We start from the raw sequence: 25184 nt of genomic DNA on the forward strand, positions 1-25184 counted from the left end.
GTGGAATTAAATCTTTATTAGGGAAAGGTGATTTAATCTTGCTTTGAATTTATTTGTTGTGCTCTTCCCGATGTGTCTCGCCAGTGAAAGAACAGTAGTAATGGAAGTTGTACTCGTAATAGTAGTTGAAGTAGTTGTAGTGGTGGTATTAGTAGTAGTAGTAGTAGTAGTTGTTGTAGTATAGTTGTAGCAGCAGCAGCAGCAGCAGCAGCAGCAGCAGCATTAGTAGTAGTAGTAGTAGTAGTAGTAGTAGTAGTAGTAGTAGTAGTAGTAGTAGTAGTAGCAGCAGCAGAAGCAGTAACAGTAGTAGCACCACTATCGCTACCACCACCACCACCACCACCACCAGGAGCAGCAGTAGCAATGCCAATACCTCATGCATACCCCCATTCCTTTCTTACAAGAACAACATCCACGCGTCGCAAGCTTTGTTTATCTCCGCCCAAATATATAAAACGTCCTCCTTGGCAGGGCAGAATGTTGTTCGCCGCTTAGTATTTCTGGCGATAAAAGGCATTAGGAACCAAAAGCAGGGCGTTTTGTTCCCCAGCGGTGGCCGAAGAGTCCCGCGATCCCTGCGTAAAGAACTCTCAATTACCGCGCCGTCCAGTTTAATTTCCGCTGGATATCGTTTTCAACTTCCAGATATTATTAAAGCCGACGTGTCTTGCCGAACACCTTAGAGGAGAGTTTAAAGGAAAGGGAGAGACACCGGAAAAGAAGAAAGATTAGGAAAGGCGTGCAAAAATAGACATAGTATTGGTCGTATACTTAAAGTGGTGACGACGGAGGTGGCGTTCATTCATGCACAATATGGAAAGTGTTTTACAGAATGTGTATTGCTGTTATGATTCAGTTGACGAGTGTTTCGTTATTCACGTTTGAGTTGTCTACACTGAAAAGATAGGCAAAGGCTCAGCTTACTGTTACAATGTAACAGTAAATGTATATCAGAGAAAAAGGAGAGAAATGTGTAACCCGGATGCGTAATATAATTAAGAGACTGGTGCATAATTAGAGAAAACCATTTTAAAGGGGAACTAGTGAATTTATTCTTCGTGGGGGCAGACTTGAGTAAGAAGTTTTCCTCTTGCAAACTCGTGTCAAACTTTTCATTTCATAAAATTCTAGTAATGAATATAAAAAAATTCACGGACGTCCCTTTAGATGTCGAGCAGGTGATGCAGAGAGAACTGAATTTTTCACGCATTTCATACTGGAATTACTGAATGTCTTTGTATGTCTGTCTGTCTGTCCGTCTCTCTCTCTCTCTCTCTCTCTCTCTCTCTCTCTCTCTCTCTCTCTCTCTCTCTCTCTCTCTCTCTCTCTCTCTCTCGTACACACATGCAACGCAACACAACACAACACTACGCTGCACTACACTACAATATACTACACAGTACAACACAAATGGACGCAATGTTGTTCAACACTAAGTTTCCCGGCAGCGTTACAGGATAAGATCTGAATTCTGCGAAAAAAAAAAAAGGTTACGCGAAGCTGAGAATAAAGAAGATAAAATAAAATAAAAACAGAAAAAAAGTTGTAAATTCCTTAACGAAATAACGTAACGTAAAGATTCCCGTCGCAGTGAAAAACAATTATTAAAAGTAAAACAAAGCAAGTGAGGGAACGTAGAGGAGAGAAAAATCTAAATAACGTAACAGGATCATGTACAGTAAAATTTCCATTATACCCCCTTTTCCTCCGGTTCTATTTACATATCGCCCAACAACCAAAACGGAAGAACAGGGAGAGAAACAAAACAGGTCTTATCTTTCGCCGGTCGGCAGTAAAACTCAGCTAAACAGGACTTTAAAATTCCTGCGTGTGTGGCGCGGTTGGCGACTAGGGGAGGGAGGAATGGAGGGAGGTAGAGGAGCAAAGAGGGAGGTTGAGGGAATGGGCTAGGGAGGGAGGTAGACTGGTAGAGGGTCAAGAAGGAGGTAGAGTGGTGGAAGGAGGACGAGGCGAAAAATGGAGCAGGATATAGAGAGAGAAGGTTTAAGGGAAGTGCAGAGAGGTAGGTACGAGTAGGCGAGGAAGAAGGTGAGGCAAGGATGGGAGCACGAGGGTGTTAGAGGCTTGCGGTAGACTGAAGAGAGGAGGGTAAATGAAGCGAGTGGTTAGAGGGAAGAGGGAGTGAGAGATGGGGTAGTGAGAGAAAGGATTAGGAGTAACAAAGAAGAATACACATACTTATGGAAATTATAATATATTAATTGACTGTAAAATTGTTTAGGTGTGAAGTGGAAAACTAAACAAAATGACCACGGAGTTCACAAGCGAAGAAGTTTGTTGTTGTTTCCATAAAAAAAAAGGTATAAAAATTAAATAAAGACATGGAATAAAGGCACAATAGAAAGCAGCGTGACGGAAAAGAAACCAGTAGACGGAATAGTGCGACGGACCAGCGAGCAGCGGTGGCGCAAAAATCTCAACACAACCTCCGGAAGACGCTGACAGAATAATAACGAGACTGAATAATAACCACAAAAGAAGCATAAAGAGAGCGGCAGACACCACAAGCCTCGCCAGTATTCAGAGCCGCGGGGTAACAGCGGGGGCATCAGGAACAGCAGCCGCGTCTCCGATTCTTCGCAGCGCCTCTTTGGGTTGGGGGAGGAAGGTTGCCTTATCGGCTGGCGTGGTCGTTAACGCTATCTGGACAAGTATCGCTGCCCACTCGCCCAATTCATTTCAGTTTGCGGTTGGCGAGCGTCGAAAGGGAACTGAGGTGAAGAAGTATGAGAGAGAGAGAGAGAGAGAGAGAGAGAGAGAGAGAGAGAGAGAGAGAGAGAGAGAGAGAGAGAGAGAGAAATACTTTCGTGCCCCAAAAGAAGGAGGTAGCGTATTGGTGGGAGATAAGTAGGTGGTGAAGTGGGCGGTGTAATGGAAGGAGGCGGTGGTGGTGGAGAGTGTACCGGGGCAGGTGCAGCAGGGGAAGGAGAAACGCGGAAGACGAAGGAGTGAGATGCCAACAAGTAGAAGGAGGAGAAGCTGGAGGAGAGGTTTGATAGAGATGCTCAAAGTTTCAGACCATTCGCAGTGCTGTTAGTTACCTCCATTTCCTCTTCCATTTCCCCTAACGTTTCTATTCATCTCTCAACTGTGCTGAGGACGCTCCCTTCCATTTCCCCTCACTCGTCCAAGAGGATTACCCCAGCTGATCACTGTGTAATGAATTATTGCAAATGCCCTCCGTCCCTGGCGGGCACGAGCCGGAGCGGTGGGTCCGGCCGAAAATAGTCTGAATTATGAATGTTATTACTCGTATTGCTTATTCTTTATTAAAACATTGCCGTCCGGTTAGGAATGTTACGGTTGTTGTTGTTCAGTTTATGTATTTTAATTGTTTCGAAACGGCATGTTGTGTTGGTTCATATTTATCCCATCCCCCAAAAAATCTGACACGTGGTCTTGTAGTACATTCGCAATTGTGAACGGATTTTTTTACTTTATTTTGTGTCTGCATGCGTGAATGTGCGCTGGTTATTGCACACTTCACCTTTATGGCTTACCGTTAGTCTGCAGCAACTCCTCTTTTCTTCCTCAGACAAACCAACCTTCCTCACTGACCCTCCGCCGGTGGTGGACGTGGTGATCGGGGAGTCTGAAGTGCTCAATCTAACGGCGAGAGCAAACCCGGGGCCCGTGACGTACGCCTGGACGCGCCACGGCCTCCCCCTCCCCCAGCAGGTCAACGAGGACTCCTGGAGAAACGCCTACACCATTGACCTGGAGGAGATGGCAGCGGCGCCCAGTGAGACCTCCTCCTACGTGGCTGCTGACGGGCCTCTGCTTTACCTCAAGGGCGTGACGGTCGACGACGCAGGGGATTATGAACTTAAAGCGACTAATTCAGAGGGCACAACGGACGCCAAGATCTACATCAACGTGCAGTGTGAGTATGAGGCTGTCTTGTGTGTGTGTGTGTGTGTGTGTGTGTGTGTGTGTGTGTGTGTGTATGAAAAGTTTTGGTTCATTTTAGGGACGAAGGGTGAGTCCGTTGCGGTTCGTGAGGAATTGTAATTTGATCCTATGTGAAGGATTATTTTTTGAATTTTAATGCCCCTCTCTCTCTCTCTCTCTCTCTCTCTCTCTCTCTCTCTCTCTCTCTCTCTCTCTCTCTCTCTCTCTCTCTCTCTCTCTCTCTCTCTCTCTCTCTCTCTCTCTCTCTCTCTCTCTCTCTCTCTCTCTCTCTCTCTCTCTCTCTCTCTCTCTCTCTCTATACTCAGTAATCTCATGAATCATTCGCGTCTCTCCTCTCCCCTGCACAGATCCTCCCACCATCAAGTACACCTCCAGACTTGTCACGGTGTCGGAGGGACAAGACGCCCACCTGGAGTGTGCCGCCGACGGGAACCCCCTGACGGAGGCCATGATGAAGTGGTCGAGAGAGAACTACGACTTTACGCGCACTGAGCAGTCCTTCGGGTGAGTTGGCAGAGAGAGAGAGAGAGAGAGAGAGAGAGAGAGAGAGAGAGAGAGAGAGAGAGAGAGAGAGAGAGAGAGAGGGTTGGTGGGGAAGCAAAACTACATAGGACAGTAATGAAGGAAGTAAGAGCTGAGTATAGAAGGTAATGTATTAGATCGTGACTGGCATCGACAGCAGAGAGAGAGAGAGAGAGAGAGAGAGAGAGAGAGAGAGAGAGAGAGAGAGAGAGAGAGAGAGAGAGAGAGAGAGAGAGAGAGCAAAGTAGAGTAGGGGAGGGGAAGGTAGAAAGCGGAAAGGAAAAAGCCATCGAGCTTAGAATTTTGAATAGTTTGAGGCTCTGAGAACTTTTAGAAGCGCGGGTCACTTGCTGAACTTTCCTTGCCTCGGGATGCACGCACTTTTGTAATAGCTTTGTGACGTTTAAATGCCAAGTTCGTGCCATGCATAGAGGAAGGGTATTATCATGTTGATCTTTTTTTCTTTTTCTTTTTGGCATTTTCTTTCCCCTAGAAATCCCAAACAAAGTTGAGTTTATTGAGTATACATTTCTTGATACTCTTGGTCTTTTTTCTTTTTTTTAATGTAATGGTAATGTCTTTGTCAATACTGGCAGGAATATGCAGGAATGTTTTTGTGTTAGTCATGAACATCATTGACATTATTTTTAGTGATTTTTCCTTTCTTTCTTTTTTTTTTTTTTCCTGGGTAATATTTGGGGTACCCTCCGCCTCCCGCTACATGTCTACCTCGTAACACAACGTGACCTCCTCCTTTACTTTTCTACTTTCCATAATCTGCTCACAGAAATAGCAATATCCCTCTACTTTACAACGCCCCTAACTTCTTTTCTACGTGTCTACTTTCCATTAAACACCCAGAACAAACATTCCTCGACGCTGCACCCTCACAAACTTTTCTTTCCACTTGTCTACCTTCCTTAATCTGTCTCGAGCACTGCATCCCTCTAACCGGCCGTCCCGCCCCCCAGAGGGAAGAAAGCCTCCCTGATGGTGCTGCGAGCCAACCGAAATGACACGGGCGTCTTCAGCTGCGTGGTGAACAATGGCATCGGGAAGGAAACCATGTCGAACGCTACTCTAGTGGTCAAAACGAAACCCCAGGTGGAGCGCTCTCAGGTGGGTGCCCAGGTGGTCTCAGCAGGTGATTGCCTTAATTTATTCAAGAGACGTTCGTTGTGACCCTCAGCGGCCCCGCCAGTCCCTGTGTTGGACTTAAGGGGCACGTGTTTTTAGTTTTCATGTTTCGTATCTTTATAATTATGTCATGTCTAGTGTTTGAAGCTTCCTCATGTTATTCCCAGTGTTCCGGAGACAGATGAGATGTGTGCCCAGAACATTAATATCTAATGTAGTGGGAGTGCTGTGTTTGCTAAGCCTGGTGGAGTCCTTAGTGTTACTCACATATGACCTTTGTTGACCCTTACCTCTGTTGTTTCCTGTCTAGCTGTTTGTTTTAAAGTTTTTTTGTTTTTGATGAAGTTTATGCATTATTATTCTTACATCGTGCTACGACATACACGCAGACACACACACACACACACACACACGTTTAGTATACATATCTCTCTCTCTCTCTCTCTCTCTCTCTCTCTCTCTCTCTCTCTCTCTCTCTCTCTCTCTCTCTCTCTCTCTCTCTCTCTCTCTCTCTCTCTCTCTCTCTCTCTCTCTCTCTCCATCACTAAGACCCACACGTTACGTTACATATATATTCGACATCCTTTTATTTGAGCCTGCAAGCTGGCCATCACTCACCTGCACCTCGCACATACACACATCACTGTTTCATGCGTCATGGCCACTTTTACCGCACGCTGTGTCGGTGGCCACCTGAAGCCTTGCCTCTGACTGGATATGCCTTGCAGCTCTTCAACCGGGCGGCGGTGGAGTTAGGGGGCACAGGCCTTCTACACTGCCGGGCGCAGGGAGCTCCTGACATCAGCTTTTCCTGGAAGAGAGACGGCCACCTCCTCTCTAATGGTGCCCGGCCTGACAAGTACGAAAATGAGACAATAAAGGTGAGCTGCACATGTTCCTGTTTGGGGTCACCTTTTTAGGCGGGTGTGATGGGAAGGAAGAAGGCACCAAGCTGACTACTGTTGTGTGGACTATTAGTAATTCCATGTCCACGCCTCTCTCTCTCTCTCTCTCTCTCTCTCTCTCTCTCTCTCTCTCTCTCTCTCCCTCTCTCCATCTCTCTCTCTCGTTCTCTCTCTCTCTCTCTCTCTCTCTCTCTCTCTCTCTCTCTCTCTCTCTCTCTCTCTCTCTCTCTCTCTCTCTCTCTCTCTCTCTCTCTCTCTCTCTCTCTCTCTCTCTCTCTCTCTCTCTCTCTCTCTCTCTCTCTCTCTCTCTCTCTCTCTCTCTCTCTCTCTGCCCTCTCTCTCTCTCTCTCTCTCCCTCTCTCTCTCTCTCTCTCTCTCTCTCTCTCTCTCTCTCTCTCTCTCTCTCATCTCTCTCTCTCTCTCTCTCTCTCATCTTAATACATGTTTACATGGATTTGCAATGCTCATTTTTTCTGCATTTTCCTCAATATTTGCATAAGCAGAGGTTTTATCTGTAGCTGCAGTGTCAGCCATTTCATAATTCTGTCTTGTTGTTAGATATAACCAGTAAAGTTGCATAATGACTTATTTTTCATTTAAATTATATAATTTGTGAATGGAAGGTCAATCATTTTTGTTCAAAGTTTGCATGCTGCAAATAATAATTTTGACGTGGCCTGTACATTGTACATAACAAAGCTTTTATGTTGTTTGCATACTCGTTATAAAATCTGAATGAAATTAGTGAACTGTACAAATATTTAGATCTATGTATCCGTTGTCACAAACAAATTTTGCAGTTGTTATTCGGAGCCTTTAATACAATTACTTAGGGATAACTAACTAACCGCCTGTACCCCGTGCCTCCTCCCCAGACTGGCCTCGTCACCTGGGCCTCCACATTCATCATCAAGAGTGTCAGGGAACATGACTACGGCGATTACGTCTGTGTCGCCGAGAATGAGTTGGGCGCCTCCACCACCCAGGTCCGCTTCACGCGCCCCACTCGGCCTGACCCGCCCCTCGCCCTCAAGGTGTGTGCCGCCCCAGCCTTGCTCACTACATCCTCGCGCTCCTTTATGTACTCTTTTGAAATAAAAGATGTGTTGTTGTACATCACGTGCTTATGAAAGGTGGACATAATAGATAGATATATTGGTTGATCAAAATATGTCTTAGAAAAAATACCTTGACATTTACGATAGCCATGTTGTTCCCGTGATCATGATGCCCATGTTTGTTCCCTCTTGGTTTCCTTGATTAATGTGCGAAATTTTATAAGATCTTCGTAGGCGAAACTCATAAGGAAATGTTGCGGTTTTTTATCTTATTTCATGTTATTGTTGTTGTTGTTGTTATTATTATTATTATTATTATTATTATTATTATTATTATTATTATTATTATTATTATTATTATTATTATTATTATTGCAATTATTATTATTTATTGTTATTATTATTATCATCTATATGTATATTTTATTTAGTTAGCCACAAGTAAAAGAAAAGAAAGAAACAGACAGGCACAGCAAGAAAGATTTTTATTGCCGAGGATCGAATTATCTTTTTTTTCAGTTTGCAGAAATTCCCTTCGTTCACGCTGTATCTCCTCCAATTAGCTTCCCCTTAGTGTCCGGGCGGCTCCCCCTCTTGCGCCATACTGCAAATATGAGTCCATTAGCTTTTCATATCTCTCTCTCTCTCTCTCTCTCTCTCTCTCTCTCTCTCTCTCTCTCTCTCTCTCTCTCTCTCTCTCTCTCTCTCTCTCTCTCTCTCTCTCTCTCTCTCTCTCTTTATCTATCTATCTATCTATCTCTCTCTCTCTATCTCGACATGATTCTCTTCTTATCCACCACAAAGTCATCTGCTCTGTCCTTTAAATGCATTCCAAATTCTCCCTCTGTTGGTTCCTCGCTCAGCGCTCACAATAGCCTCATGCTGATAGTTTTGCTGTTTTCCACTCCCGCAGTCAGAGTGCATCTTTATTCCTTTCGGAGCCGTGACTGTTTACTCTGGCGAGGGTGTTGAGGAGAGTTGCTAAAGTGTCTAGCGGAGGGGAGTGAGCCGTGAGGGAGGCTGTTCCCTCCTCACCGGTGGTCGTGATCGAAGGTCATTGTATGAGTTTCGTGCAAAGTTCCAATTCCTGACCGTGGCTGGTGCAGTTAAATGCTTCCTTCGTCTTGCGGACCACTTTTGACACTTCCCTGTACTGAATTCTCGTATGTAAAAATTATGTAGCACGCGTCGTGATTGCTTATGTATAGAGGAATATTTTCGTGTAGTATTGTTCTTTATTAAATTAGAATAAGAGTAGTGTACTTTTGATTAATAACAGTTTCCATGCCTTATCCTTCCGCAGATCCTCAACACCACTCACGACTCCGTCACTCTATCCTGGACTCCGGGATTCGACGGGGGACAGCCACAGTACTTTCGTATCCGATACCGCAGTAAATCGTCCAGCAGTTACCAATTCGCGGACGTGGTGGAGTTCGGCGTGTACACCTACACTGTGACGGGCCTCAGCCTCAACACCGAGTACTTCTTCTCCATCCAGAGTCGCAACAATGACGGGGACAGCGAATACAGGGGCGAGTTTGTCCGAGCCATCACACGCAGTAAGTACTCAGGCGCCCTCGGGGCATCACTCTGTGTGTTGTACTATGTGCGCGCCACAGACATGGACACAACAAGCTGCGGTGGACAGCGGAAATATTGATTTATTGTCACAAAGTATTTGAGTATTATTCCTGTTTAGTTTCATTATTGTCTTTTTATTGATTTTAAACATTTTTCACGTTATTATGCGCTAATACACTTGGTATTTTCTATGTCGGTCTTGGTGTTATTGAGGGGGAGTATTGTCGAGGATTAGAGCAGCAAAATATCGTCTTGAAATTCTTTTTTTTTTTTTTTTTTGTTAAATAGTATCATATTAGGCTTAGGCCTATATGCATATAATATCAACAAATCGAAAATAGTTTGAAATAAAAAAAACTCTTCGTTCTTGTTGATTATCAGTTCTGAATCTCAAAGCCAAAATCTTACAAATGACATTATTATGATGAGCTTAACCGGCCGTGGCACTCTTTTGCCCGACGCTGCTCTCTCGTCTGCCTCGGTCTTTCCTTTACTCGTGTTTGGCCAGCACTGCGACGCGTCTCCACCACTTCATCTTTCTGTCCGCAAGATTCCTATTTTGAGTTTCAAGACATCTCATCCGGGATTGTAACAAACATTTTGAGATTCCTGGCTTGACCTTGAAATAAAAATGAGTGCATTCCTCCTTGTCAGATGAATATATTCCCCCCTCATATTTTGACTCAGAAGGTGTAATTATCCTCTGCCACATTAATAACGTGTAAGCACTGCAGATCCTATTAAATGGAATCTAATTCCATGTCGCCTTTCATTACACTGGTGGCATCACCTGCATAAGATTAGATCCTGTTTCCAGGAAAGTAATTTTAATTACATCTTGATAAAAATTGTTAATTCAAACAAGCCAAATTTCGCTGTTAACGTTCAGTTATATTCCGTCCACACAATCCACACCACAGCCGCACGCACAAAACAATTTTATTTGATTTCTTTTTTTTTTTTTTTAGATTTAAGTTGTTGTCTTCAAATGCTTAATTATGATGTGTACTATTAATATTATTTAATATTTCTTTGGTATTTTTCTTTAAGAGCATTTACTCATGTGTATTTTGATGTATCTAGGCCAGTTTACTTTGAATTGTGTTTTAAGTTGATTATGTTGTTAGGAGTCTCTGAAGTACACGTTTAGCTGGCGTGATGCAAGGTAAGTGTGCATGACACGGGTTACACAGGTAATGGTGGCGCGCACTCCCTCCACCACGATAACTCCCATGGTGATGGGCTTGGAGCCGCGGGGGATGACAGAGCTATCTTCACGTGACTGTTCGAGCGAAAACCATGAATTTATATTTGATAGTAGTGAGCTGAAATGAGTCTCTTCCTGCTCCGTCATCCCCTGCCTCGGCCCCACTATGTTGAATGACTTGCACGAGTGGGCGAGGGAGCGCCGCGTGCAGGCATGTCAGATATTGGTTTTCTTGAAGCTCAGTAATGTTTGCGTGACTCCCACTTCCTTGCAGTTATGAAGGGATTCTTAGTAACAGAAGTGCTTGCTGTTGTAAGTGACGTCAGCTTGAGGACTCACCCTGCCGGCCAGTTGTAGCGTGTGGGCGGGACCCCTTTAAGTCTGACGTCACTGCACGTCACTATTTGTTACGAGTCACCTAACAAACTTTCGATTTTATGTTTGTTTCGATAAGCCAAACTCTGACCTGCCTTCCTTCTTGTATGATTCACACAATAATTAATAACTAAAATAGCCTGCATATGTAAGAAACGTGATGTATTTACGATTAAGCAACAGATAATATACTCACATGTAGACATAAAGATGACACCGAGTAAAGGAGAGAAGCAATGCATATCCACACTGGCGGAAGCTCACTGGTTGGTCTTCCTGCGCATCAGGCATCATTGAAAACATTAATTTACCACCTGTCATTTCAAAGGGAGAGAAATTAAAAGTTGAACCCTTCAGTGAGATATGCATTGGTCATCCTCCTCTCTCACATGCCGGTCTTCACACGCCGGTCACATACGTACGAGCACAGCATGACAGCCGGTGCCGGGGTACGAGCTTATGTAGTAATTAAGGGAAAATAACATGTATACAACTAACCGCACGAACTCACCACCTCCTGTTTCCAGCATATTTTTCATATTCCTACTAACACCACTAACACTACCACGAGGAGATTTGGACCTTGCACTGGGGTCGCCATGGGGCTCGGACCTCTGTACACTTACTCTGGGCAGCTGCTAGCGGGCAGGGCGACATTCCAGCTTCATCTTGATAACCCCACGCATTCAGAGAGGAGCTTATTCAATTAACACTGTAAATAGGGCGCGGGTGTAGATGATAAACAAACACTCAGGATACTCATAGGTCGTAAGCAACTAAATTTAAGGTAATTCACTTTTTTTTCTAAATTGTTCTTCTCTTTATGATTATTAATAGATCTTTATTTATTCGGCTGGTATAGTTTCTACTATTTTTAGTGATCAGTTATCTGAAACATGATTTTTTTTTTCTGTAGCATCCTTTGATCTTATATTTATTTCCTTTCATAGAAAACGTGTCGCATCAACTGAAAAAAAATATATATGGGAAAAAAAGCACAATTTCCATATGTATGTAAATAATAGAGTTTATTACTATATTTGTAACTGACGAACGCCACCCCCTCCCTCACACACACACACACACACACACACACACACACACACACACACACACACACACACACACACACACACACACACACACACACACACACAGACACACACACACACACACACACACATGCACACATACACATACGTACACACACACACACACACACACACACACACACACACACACACACACACACACACACACACACACACACACACACACGTTATCAGGAAGTGCATTTGCCACGGAGTCTATAAAGCCGCGAATATCATTACAGAACTCAGTAAAATTCGCCGCTGACTCGCTGTGCAGTGAGGCAGAGGGGAAACAGGAATAAAACTCTGCTACTTCATATTTTTGTCGCCGCCAGTAACTCCACAAACCAAACAGGAACCACTTGACTGGGTCGCCTGGATGTTATATTCCATAAAGTGCCCCTTTCGTGGACTCTTTTCCCGGCCTATCTTACCCTGGAGTCTTATATCGTCTCTAATTATTTGCAGCGATCGTTCTCGGGGTTGTTTGGAAGGGCGACTCTCAAGGGCGAGGGGCGAGGCGGGCACTAGGCGTCCCCCAGGCAGTTTTACGCTCCTAGTTAGGTTCCAGATTTACGGGAGTTGAAGGGAGCAGTGGGAACACAGCTAACCAGGGGACGTGCATGACGGGAGTGAGGCCCTGGGGGTAGGAGGGCGTTAGGGTCGTAAGGAAAGAGAGCAGGTGGAGGTGTGGCCAATTTGTGCAAGATAAAGTTAGGGAAGGAAAGGTGTGACCGTCTAGGCAGGATGTTTCAGGGAGTGGAGTTGGTTTGCTGGGCGAGAAGGGAGCGAGGCCCAGCTGTATAGGCAGAGCTAAAGGTGTCCTGTCTGTGAAGAATGAGGCGGGGCGGGGCCCGTTCGTGTGGCGCGAGGTGCGGGGAGGGAAGGGGAAAGGTTCACCGTTTGGAGAGGGATCGGAGCTGCTCGACCGCTTGGGGTGAGAGAGAGGGAAGGGCCATCTATGTGGAGGGAGAGAGGGAACGACTGTGTGAGGTGATGGTAGTGAGAGGGGTTGAAAGGTGGAGAGAAGGGATGAGAGAGGGATGGGGAGAATGGCCGTGAGGTGAGGCTTTATGGGATGGAAGGGAGGGGAAGGTGTGGGTGTGAGAGGGTTATGAGAGGGACATGTAAGGGAGGTGATGGGATGTGAGATAAAAGGAACGACGTGTGAGGGAACAGATCGGTGTGTGAGGAGGTGAGAGCGAAAGGTGTGGGTTCTGTGTGCAGGTTAGAAATGAGGCTGAGGGTGGGCGAGCAATGAGGTGCCTCAGAGCGTTGGCTGTAGGGGATTAATCTGCCCAAACATGTGTGCGGAAAGACGCACTTACTTCTTTTTATTTTTGCTGTTTTCTTTAGGTAACTTTAGGCCACCGGAAAAATGTCAGACATTAACACTTAAAAGAAATTGAACTTAGATTTTACGACTTCAAATTGCGAGACATTGAGTTATAAAATTCACATGCGCAGTGTAGGTTGCATCGGTAGTTTTTATTTTTAGTCTCGGTAGCGACAGGTGTGTGTGTGCGCGCGCGCGCGCGCGCGCGTGTGTGTGTGTGTGTGTGTGTGTGTGTGTGTGTGTGTGTGTGTGTGTGTGTGTGAAATATTGATGAATCGAATGCCGTTACTGGCAGTCTGTGGGAGTGTAACCCGTTTTAGCTTCTATTCATAGTCTCTCATACGATAAGGGCATGCGTTTTGACATTTAAACAAGAGATATCTGTTTTCAAAAGAAGGCTCAATCTGGACAGAGCCACGTTGCAGGTATCAGCAGGTGCCGCCTCCCGCCAACCTCACAGCCAGGCCCTTTGAGTCCTTTGATGCACACACTCCTCCTCACTTAATCTCAAGGCTAGCAGGATCTCTCTCTTTCACTCACACGCCCATTGAGAGAGAGAGAGAGAGAGAGAGAGAGAGAGAGAGAGAGAGAGAGAGAGAGAGAGAGAGAGAGAGAGAGAGAGAGAGAGAACTAAACGTTACGAATGAAAACAAAACGAGGAGCCGAAAGAGCCAGTGACGCAGACGCTTGTTTGCAGGAGGCGATGGGAATGAAAGCCTTGCACAGGACAGCGAGTTCCAGATTTATTGACCTGAGTCTCTGGAAGGTCCGCACTTGGCCTGCGGATTTACAACTGGAGTGTGCGAAGTGAATTATGATAATGAGATATAAATGGCCTCATCGCGATGGGTGCGTGGTGATGGGGCGTGAGCGGGTGACATTACGGAAATCTGCTTGCTATTTCTTCTCGTAATGCCGCCGGAGATGGATTCGCCCCCTCGCTGTAAGGCCGCGATGAGGGATGAGGGGGATCGAGGGTGTTACAATGGGATAAACCAAGTATGAGAATTGTGAAGAAAAGGGAAATATTTTATACACATTTTACTATCTACCTTCCATTGAAACCCTCATCCGCTGGTGCCTGGAGGTGATGGCTGGAATGTGGATGCCAATGGTGACTTTCCCTACGTAATTCTGACTTTCCATCTCTCCTCCTCGGGTTTCCGACGTGGGGCGAGAAGGTTACACGAGGTACACGCCGTCTTAAGCATTACATAAATCCGCGTTCGGTTCCCCGCCAGTCTCTCGGTCAGCCAGGTGGGATCCTCTTATGAACCGCCAGATCCTTCCATAAAGCATTGGATCCGTTCATGGATGCTGGCCAGAGCTTCTACAAATCCTCTTCAATCCTGCCATGGACGCTGGGATTACTTCGTGGACCGCTGCGGCCACTCCAAACTTCACCCCTCTTCTACCTTCTCCTTTTCAATATCCCGTCCATGTCTGTATCTTTTCTATCTCAAGTCATCTTTCATTTTGTTTCTCGTTCCTTATTTTCCTTTTATTACATCTCTGCCCCTTGTCCTTCTCCTGCTCCTGCTCTTTCTCTTCCTCTTCCTCTTCCTCTTCCTCCTCCTACTCCTTCAGTCACGCAGGACACAGTTAATGCCAACTTTCTTTTCGTCTCTGTTCACAATTGCATCGGTCACGTGATTCATCGTGGCAAATATCTGAAGTTGAGATTGATGCACTGCCGTCCCCCGTGAAAGACTAGGGAAATATCGCGCAGTAAATCGCTTAATGGGAGGCCTATCTATTAACTTCAGATTTAATGGAAAACTTAAATGGCCTGTTTATACGTAAGGAATATATATCGAGGCATTCAAGAGTATAATATATTTCGGTATACCGGCGTCGAGGGGAGAATGGGAGCGATACATTGGGTGGTATATTTACTCCTTGTATCAATACACTTCAATATTTCCAGCGGCATGAGTCGAATTGCATAATGAACACGGTAATTTACTTGGCCCACCTGAGAGCGTATCGATTGCCTGAATTAAGCTGTATTGAAAATTAATCCCAAACCTCCACGGGACAGACAAATGGTTATTTCCGAATTTATGAAGTTATTCTCGACTCGCCATTGGTCGTCCGCGGCTTGCTGATCTAAGGCTCTGCTGGTTATATTGCACACCAGGATATTTTTATTTATTCTCTCTCTCTCTCTCTCTCTCTCTCTCTCTCTCTCTCTCTCTCTCTCTCTCTCTCTCTCTCTCTCTCTCTCTCTCTCTCTCGTATTTAGCTCCCGTCTTTTCTTCCGGCCATTCCTCCATCCTTGCTTCCTGCACGGCACTTTTTACAACCTCCTTCCTCTTCGCTTCTCTCTCACTCTCTTTAAATTTTCATAGCTTCCCCTTTCTCCTCTCCGCTTTTCAGTCTTCTCGTTCCCTTCTTCACTCCTCTGACTTCCTCTTTTCTTTCTTCCGCTGTGATCTCTTCCATTCACTGTTTGACGACCGGACATGCCTGTAAAAAAATGGAAAATGAAAAAAAACGTCCTTGTTGTGAAGGGTTTGCTACAGTGCAGGTTTAAGCATATATATATATATATATATATATATATATATATATATATATATATATATATATATATATATATATATATATATATATATATATATATATATATATATATATATATATATATATATATATATATATAGATAGATAGATAGATAGATAGATAGATAGATAGAATGCTTTTAATTTGCTTAAAAAATGGGTAGATATAACGTCAAGACGATTCAGTGTTTGGGGAATCCAATTTTATTTAAGATTCCATTTTCTAAAACAGTTTATGCCATAACTTTGGTAACAGTTGTCAGGTTCTCGCTTACATCCTCCATAGACTCGGTCTTTGGGAGTGCGCGAAAGGCACGCTTTAGGAGAATATGAACCGAGGCACAAAACGTGGAAATGGGGAAGGCATTTTGGGTGAAAAATAGTAATGACACAAGAAAAATATGATTAGGAAAGCAAGGAAATGAAAATTACGAAGCTATATGACACTACATGTTACTCTGAGTTCAGCGACGTCAAACAAATGTACGAGTATTATTAACATCATATTATTTACCAAGGAAATGAAAACCACCTCAGATGCGGAGTGAGTAAGGAGAATATGAGAGAATCTCACACGTCATGAATTATATTCTGTGTGCTTCGCAAGATAGTTGTTGTGTTTCCCTCTCTTCTTTCCCTCCCCTTCCTTCGTTCTGCCTCTTCCTCCTCCTCTCCCTCCATCTCTCCCTCGTCCCCCACTCTTTGGCTCATCTGTTCGAGGTCTTACCCTGAACCCCGCACCCCGGGAGTCCCAAGCCCGCCGAGACACAGGATCAATGTTTATCACAGCAGTGGCATCGTTCGCCTTAGCCGCCCTACTTTATGCTAGGAATATTTGATATAAACCGGCGGTCGAGGTCTGTGCACACTGCACGCCGCCTAGTGCGATGCATCCGAGCTTTATTTGGAAACAAGTTTCTATAGAAATGATGAGGAGAGCGTGTGATTGTGTGTCCTTGGGCTACACACGAGTCTCGCTTAACCTTTGCCTTCTTTATATTTGATTTTTGTTATAGTCGTTGTTAGACTCAAATACTGGACAATCATATTTACTCGTGCTTTTAAGGAATAAGAATTGTGCGTATCAAGGCATAAAAACTCAGTCATGTAATATGCTTTGTATTTTTGCTATTCAAGCATAAGATTTGTTGTTAGAATTTGTGAATCAATAACGATCGCTGTTCTTTACTGTTGGAAAAGTTATTTACTACTCTGCTTCGTTATTGTAATACTTATTTTGAATTTATATATTTTTCTAACGTTTCACGCTCTGACGAAGCCTTGGCGTTACATGACTTTATTCATTTTACGGCTCCAAACACACTCAATATCTTACAAGCGTTGCGTTATCTGTCTATTTCCATTTCACGTATATAAATGTTTGTAATTCTGCAGTGGATATCAAATTTTCCACATGTTTAACTTTTGCGCTACTCATAACCCTCAATATTTATCAGCATATTTGCACGCATCCTCACTATATTCAGCCTTCCAAAGAATAGTGTTTAGCTTCCAAATTGAAGTACCGCGTGTTTGCCTCCGTGAGAAGCGCGCTCATCAATCTCCATCCTTATCTCACCCACACCGTCCTTCACAAATATTCTCCCCAGTGCTCACTAGTGCAGTATCTTCCTATATCCTCCTCCCATCACATTATCTCCTCGTCCTCGTCCTCCTCCTCCTCCTCCTCGTCTCTGCGGTCCATCTCGGGGGTCCACAAGGTTGTGTGACGTAGTGTGCCAAGAAGAAAGCCAGTCCAGACGCTCACTGACACTCTTGTTCTGCATGAAATACTCCAACCTTTTCCTGGAGTATCTCGTTAGCATATTGTGAACCGACGGACGGAAGAATAGAGTTACGCATGACAGAGAAGAAGTATCGGGGAACGAGGAGGGAAGGACGGAAAACAAAGAGAACCTGACGGAAAAATATAATGCAGAGGAAATCAAATAGAGTTATGCTTTAGTGTTTCATTTATTTTTCTACAAGAGGGGGAGTTATCCTGAGGATGTACGGCAGTCCTGACGAGGAAATGGAGAAAGGAAGGGTGGACGGTTGAATACTTTAATGAAAATATATTCTAAAAGTACGAGGTCAGCGAGAGAGAGAGAGAGAGAGAGAGAGAGAGAGAGAGAGAGAGAGAGAGAGAGAGAGAGAGAGAGAGAGAGAGAGAGAGAGAGAGAGAGAGAAAGGAAAAATATTCACCTCGTCTGACATGACAAGGGAAATAAATCAATCTAAATTGGATCAAAATACGAAACAAAGCAAGCGGAGGACACTAATCGCATTATTTTACTGCAAATTAAGATATAATTACGGCATAAAACACTTGGGTACGCTTTTAGCCAAGGAGAACCTCAGGGAATCACAGGATTTTTTTCACGCGTTGGGCCATTATTTAAACCTGATATTTCTTTCATTACGGTGAACAAAGACCGTTTCTACCATCGGCCTGAATTCTACACGTGGAGAGACCATCAAAGGGATACATAATTTTCACGGAACCGTAATAAATGGTTCCCAAAGACTAAGGGACGCTTCAAAGGAACAGGAAATGAGTTCTAAGTTAAAAATTACAAACGAAGGGAATTAAGCTCAATTTTGCGGGAACTTTCTTCTGGCGGGAGAGACCAGATGTTCCGTGACCTTCAGGATGGTGGAGTTCGCTTCAATTTTCCTTTCCTCCCAACACTCTCTCTCTCTCTCTCTCTCTCGGGAGTGTTTTGACTCGGAAACCTCTGACCACAGTCCGGAAAGCCCTCATACTCTCTGGCGGTACAACATTGCCTAACTTAGATTAATTATCCAGCTCTTTTATGGAATGGGTTGCGGTAATATTAATGTTAGGAGGAAGTCGTGTAGGTTTCCCCTTTAAAAATAGTTGAGATAGTGAAGAAAGGGAATACGTGCGAAAATGTAATGTACCTACAGTGTGTGAGGGAGAGAGAGAGAGAGAGAGTAGTGCTACGTATATCTATAATAATAACTTGAGATTCCTCCGCATCTCTCCACACACATAAACTTTCCCTCAAGGACTCACTTTCAGATAAATCAAACTGTGACCAAACTGAGTACGAAAAAACAAGTAGGATAATATCAACAGCTTCGAGCAGTGAGCAGCGCATCGCCGCCCCGATAGGCAACTTGGTAAAACGTTCCCAAGTCATATTATAGAATGTCAAGGAAAAAGTAGAGTGAACATTACAACTCCTTGGGTTCTTGAAGGAAATCCCCTCGCGGGAAGGAATCACTAAGCTGATTTAGTTCGGACCTGAGAGAGAGAGAGAGAGAGAGAGAGAGAGAGAGAGAGAGAGAGAGAGAGAGAGAGAGAGAGAGAGAGAGAGAGAGAGAGAGAGAGAGAGAGAGAGAGAGAGAGAAAGTGAGAGAGAGAGAGTGAGAGAGAGAGACAGAGAGCAAAGCAGAGCTGGTGGAAGGGAGGATGCAGGAAGATATTGTCGCCTGAGGATATCTCTTGGTCCTGTTCTCTCTCCCACTTCCTTCACTAGCCCGCCTTGTCTTCCTCTTCCTCCTCATTCTCATCCCCCTTCTCCTCCTCCTCCTCCTCCTCCTCCTTCTCCTTGTGTCTCGTGAAGGTAATCTCCGTGTCCCTCTCAGGTGGTGCGGGATGGCCCATAGGTCTTGCTGTTATCCCTACCTTCCCTCTGTGTCACACTGAGCGCCTTCGTTTTCCATTTGGGACAAAGTGCATATGAGCCTCTCGACTATTAATATAGTTTTTGTCTTCCTCATTTCTTGTCTATTTGCGACAATATGGCTGTGATAAATTTTCCTTAATTTCCTCCCCCATTCGTAAGCCTCTAGTGCCGGCGCTGGGTTGTCAGCGAATACGTGATATTTAAACTGTGTGGGACAAAATTTTGTCTCTTTGTTTCCTCTCTCTGGTGTCTCCACCCTTACATCCTTCTTCGGGAGTCTAATATTAAAGTTTTCTTGGTTTGCCGTCGTCTAACTTGGCCCATTCAGTCTCATTGTGTTGTATTTAAGTCAGGTCGTGTTCTGCAAATCAGCAGAAAATGAACAACATTAAGTTAGGCGGAGGAGCGACGGGTAAGATACGGCGTGAGGGACGGGGCGCCGTCCTGGGGTGTCGGCCTTTAAGGCGAAACGTTCCTCTTTAGCTGTACTGTTCCTAACGCTCTCGGGGCACCACCGCTGTCTGGTGTGGGGGAGGGGCGGGGGATGAATGCGGCTGGATGGAGGAAAATTACTATTATTTCGCGTGAATGATGAGTGTGATGAAAGGGTTATCAGGTAAAATCGTACATGGGAAGCCTCATTGTCACATAAAAAAGGTTTCAAAACAAATGAAAACAAAAATGGACGGGTATTATTGTGTGACATTAAAGTTGTCATGCGCTTGTATATGCGGCGACATTATTGCCAGAACTGGTATAAACCAAGCATTCGACTACATGGTGTCTGCCTAAATGAATATCAGCAGTGTTTTTAATATGTAGGTATTTATTTGTATATACGCCATTTGCAATCAGATTAGTAAATAGATAAACAGATTGTGAAGGGAAGTTAGCAGAAAGTTTTGCCTCCATGTGTGCACCAAGCAGCTGAGCCCCCAAACACACCACACCCCAATGCAAGTGCAAGGTCTGTGCATGCTCCGGTGTGACCCTTGCTTTCTCTCCTTCTACCCACGCAGGCGAGGCCCCGCCCACGCCCGTGCCCTCCTCCAATGTGGGCAAGGAGGCTTCCAAACTCCCTGGCCTTTGGGTGGTCATCATAGTGCTCGTTGCCACTGCCTTGCTTGCTCTCAACGTCTCTGCCATTGTCTGTATAGTTAGACGGAGACGCAACAAGAGGGCATCTCCCCCCACCAAAAAGACGCCCCCGCCTTCCATATCGGCGTCCACTATGCCCAAGGCTCTCCCGATCTCAACCACGCAAGGTGAGTCTTCTGTTTCCAAACCGTGTTGCGTCTAACTCTTCTCTACAGGACCCCATTTTCTCCTCACCCCCTCCAGGCCAGCCTCTCCTAGGTGACCGAGAGCTGCTTCTGAACCAGGTGTTGGGGGGACGGGGAGAGCTGCCCAAGCTGATCATCATCGTGGTTGCCATCGTCGGCACCATGGTCGTCATCATCAACATTGCTCTCGTTATCTGCCTTATCCGCAGAAAGCGAGGCAAGAGAAGAGAAGATGGTAGGATCCCGCCCACCACACCAACACGATCTTTCTCTTTTCTCTTCCCGCAAATTTTCTTCTCTTTTTCCTCCTCCTCTTCCTCCTCCACCTCCTTTTCTTCCGAATACGTTGCCCTTTGACCCCCATTCTCCCAATCAGCTCCCGCGTGACCCATTCCTCTCCTTCCTCTCTCCCAGACGCACATAAATTTCTCCCCGTCTATTCCGCCGCTCGGGCAGATTCTTTCATGCGCAAATTCAGAACTTCCTTAGGACACAGTGAAGCGCGTATAATGTTTTCATCCCCGATACATTTTTTTGCCTCCTCTCCTTGCAAGCCTTCCCTCTCGTGGCTCATCTCTGTTTTCATGGGAGAATTATATGTCTCTTAATTTAGGCCTCAATCTTCATATATATTTACGACCTCCTAACGTGTCGCTTAATCTTTCTCACCCTCCCCTATTAAATCCTTTCCTTCCCCCTCCTTTCATTCGCTGCATCACTCTCACCGCAATATATGTTCACAATGTTCCTTTATCTCCTTATTTCCTCATTCTTCAGCGCTCACCTCCGCCCTATTCCCGCCCTTCCTTCCTTCCTATCTTCTTCCCGTTACTCTTTTTCCTTGGTTTGGATTTTTTTTCTATTTCCATAGCCTCATTATCTTCCCCAGATTTTTCGACTCGTGCTTCCCCTCCTCCTAAGGGTCTTTTTTTTTTCCTGGCAGAAGAGGTTGAAGGGGAGGGCGCCTACCATTTTTCTGGCCTGTCCTTGAGAGTGTGGTTCAAATATTTAGTCTTCTTAGGTTTACAACATTAGGTAGCCTCATGTTAAGCCTGTCTAGCGTTATGCCATCCCTAATACTCGTCTTCCTCCTTCTACTCCTCCTTCTCCACCTCATCTTTCATCATAGGGACATCCCAGATCTACGAAGAGTCTGGCCACCAAATTGCACTTCGGACTTTTCCTATATTTCTCTTGTTTTTTTTTTTTCTTAACAACCTTCCCTATTTTTAGTTTTGAAGCGCGGGCTTCCCTCAGACCGCTACCCAGATCCTTTTTCCACCATTATTCAAACTGAAAATACGAATGCTATGTAAATCCGAGAGAATAGCCCCTTATACATGTTTGGTAACAGTGTAGGGCATCTTTAATAGCGCTTCAGGATATTCAGATACTTGCTAAGATGTGTGGCCCAGCACCACCGCGGCCCCACTATCTCTCTGTTCGCTGCTGCTGTTGCTACTGCTGCTGTTGTTGGTTCTACTACTGTGTGTGTCAGTGTATAAAAACATACCAAAAAAAAAAAAAAAAATATCTATTTGTCGATCACTCAAGAAAGGATCTGGGTATTGGAGCTTCAGGTTTCGCTCTTCTGCTCTTTGTGTGTGTGTGTGTGTGTGTATGTGTGTGTGTGTGTGTGTGTATACTGTTAATCTTAAGCATTACCATTGGGTGCTAGAAGGAGCATGATTAACTTTTCCCATTTCTTTCCCCCCCTTTGGCACAGAAGGCAGCGACCAGGCAAGCAGCAAGAGTACCACCAACACCATGTACGCGCCGTCCTCCTACAACGACACGGTGGTCGGGGAAACCTTGTCCTCCATCTCCGAGAAGAGTCGTGAGTCGTACACGCAGGAGGACTCCGTGGTGGACTATGAGGTGAGTACAAATGTTCGAGGAGTGACGGAGTGAGAGAAGGAAAAGATGCCGGCTTTCTGAGAGAATTTTAAATGATCATATAAATGTGTGAAGAAGTCTCTGGAAAGAAAAAAAAATATACGCTTTTAGAAATGGGGAAGGGGAAAAGAATAATAACGGTTATTCAGACTAAAGGGAGGGAGAAATTAATGGGAATTAAAAGTAGCCGAAATGAAAATGCCGCTACTAAGAAATGAAAGGGGTTCCATCGTCCCGCTCCGGCCTTAATACCCTTATAAAAACCATCGCCCCTTGAATCACGGTTGGGCTCAAGAAAAGTGAATCGTTATTGCGTGTCCAGCTGGTAATCTGAGTAAGAGCTCGTTGGTCTTGGCCACGAACCAGCCGTGTTCTAATCAACCTAAAGGCCGCTGCTACTGCCGCCGTGAAAATTGTCGCTTCTTTCAACATGTTTATATTTTACAACTTTTATGATGGCTAGTGTGAGTTAATGTGTCTAAAGGAATGGAGGAAGAGTGATGAAGGCACACCGAGGCAGGGTCATGTAGCCAGTCGCAGTGTCTCCTGGCGTGTGCTCCTCTGTTCGTTATTTAGTATTTAGTACTTTCCGTGTGTGTGTGTGTGTGTGTGTGTGTGTGTGTGTGTGTGTGTGTTTCAGGTCGTCTCCTTCCGCACGAATGTATTCATTGGACAAAGATAAATAAGTAATACCTGGTGTAACTTTTGTCCCTGTTTTTGTTTCCGTGTTTGCTTTATACGGGGCGTTGTGCTGGCCCGCTGGTCCGGACGATATCCCACATTCCAAATATTTCGCGGTGGCGGGAATCTCTGTGTTATCAATTTTGCGTCACCACCGATATTCCAAACTGTCCATGTCTGGTAAATTCTGACTTTTCACTGCGTTTTCCTGCATTTAGAGGGCACCCTCCGTAATACATATATACATATCACTTTGGCTCCCAAATACTAAAAATATTTCCTAGTCCAAAATCAAACTATTTTACAGTATGGCATAACTTTTTCGGGTTTTCCCTGCGTTTTATTCCTGCGGCTTCGATCGTTCGCTGATACTGTCACGAGCAGTTCAAAGGTGAAAGAGTGTGTCTGCTAATTAGTTTTGTAATCAGCTTGATATTAATTTATTTCCGCGCTGCTAAGTAAATTTCATTAAAACGGAAGCCCTACACATAAGGTTGTTTCCACACCATGGTCGTCGCCGCCAGGTGCCGCCACACGCCACAGACCAGCGCGCACCCACGCGGGCACTGCGGCTGTACACCACCACCACCACCACCACCACTGCCGCCACCACGCCACTTGCACGACAGTGACCCGTAATTTGCTTTATTTGACTCGGGGCGTATGCACAGTTGTGTTCGTTTGGTGGAAAGGCCGAAGTGGCACATAGTGGAAAGCCTTCCCGTTTGGATCTAGAAGCAATTTGACTTGCATGCTACTTCATTTTTGCAGCAATAGTTTATTCGTTTTAGTTGCGTGAACCGACGTGGCTTTAGAAACCGTGATTCATGTCGCAGCCTTTTTGGCATGGAAAGTGTTGGGTACTCTCATCGAGACGTCATTTTCTCTCTCTCTCTCTCTCTCTCTCTCTCTCTCTCTCTCTCTCTCTCTCTCTCTCTCTCTCTCTCTCTCTCTCTCTCTCTCTCTCTCTCTCTCCCAGTACTATACAACAAGATCACGGATGTCTGTATATGTAATGGGGGATGCACACACACACACACACACACACACACACACACACACACACACACACACACACACACACACACACACACACACACACACACACACACACACACACACACACACACACACACACACAAATGGATCCGTGACCTGTAAGAAATTCTTATTTATTTTTCCATTAAAAAGTTAATGTTTTTAATGCAAAGTTATGAAATATGCTCATCGTATTATATTTCTATGCTCACTTTTATAAACGTTCTGCCGTGTAAAGCGTCGCTCATCAGGACCATAAGGACGAGAATAATGGTAATGCTCATTGGCCTAACACCTTAATGGGAAATTCAAATTTAATTTTAAGTGGTTAATGTCAGTGTTCACAAGGGAGGAGGCCGAGGGTTATATCCGGCAATTTTGTTTATGAAATGGTTTATGATTATAACAGAAAATTGCTTTCGTATGTAGAGGCGTAATTTAGGATATATGGAAAATAGCGCCTCTTTCAGCGTGGTGAGAGGCGCTCTTAGCGTGGGCCGGGAGAGGGACGAGGGAGGCAGAGGCGATGGGAGATAAATACGAAAAGGTGAAGGGGAACATAAGAGGAAAATCAGAAAGGATAAACGAGGCAGAAGGGGAGGGGCGGATAAGGAACAAATTTCGTGATTTAGCGTGGAGTGTCGGTGCCCAGGCTGACGCCACCAATTTTTCTCCCACCGAGAGCACTAATTCGCCTGTTTGCCGCCGCCGCCACTACACCAAATGCTCGCCCTCTCACGCGGCGGCCTGGCGTGGCGGACCTCTGACCTTCGTTTCTCACAAACCCATAGAGGGAAATAAAATAAATCGTGTATCATATGAGTTCATATTAAACGAAACATAATGCTACTTCCTTTTATTTCTGAACTTTCATAATACCGTTAAACTTTATGATTAAAAAAAAATAGAATAACAAT

General features: G+C 44.8%; 1 protein-coding gene across 9 annotated transcripts in view; it reads left to right on the forward strand.

Moving 5' to 3' along the window:
• Positions 1 to 25184, forward strand: part of LOC135112560 (nephrin-like) — a 216705-nt gene that overhangs the window by 180618 nt on the left and 10903 nt on the right. For 3 of the 9 annotated variants that reach the window (XM_064027011.1, XM_064027016.1, XM_064027017.1), the window contains exons 11-18: positions 3557 to 3904; positions 4281 to 4437; positions 5427 to 5574; positions 6321 to 6473; positions 7373 to 7531; positions 8859 to 9117; positions 20389 to 20634; positions 22379 to 22530. In XM_064027011.1, coding sequence (XP_063883081.1) covers positions 3557 to 3904; positions 4281 to 4437; positions 5427 to 5574; positions 6321 to 6473; positions 7373 to 7531; positions 8859 to 9117; positions 20389 to 20634; positions 22379 to 22530 — 1622 coding nt within the window. Of the gene's footprint in view, positions 1 to 3556; positions 3905 to 4280; positions 4438 to 5426; positions 5575 to 6320; positions 6474 to 7372; positions 7532 to 8858; positions 9118 to 20388; positions 20635 to 20710; positions 20888 to 22378; positions 22531 to 25184 lie in introns of all 9 variants that reach the window. The other 6 variants (XM_064027013.1, XM_064027018.1, XM_064027020.1 and 3 more) reach the window with 3 other exon arrangements.

This window comes from Scylla paramamosain, chromosome 24 (assembly GCF_035594125.1).
Source record: "Scylla paramamosain isolate STU-SP2022 chromosome 24, ASM3559412v1, whole genome shotgun sequence".
NCBI classification, from domain to species: domain Eukaryota; kingdom Metazoa; phylum Arthropoda; class Malacostraca; order Decapoda; family Portunidae; genus Scylla; species Scylla paramamosain.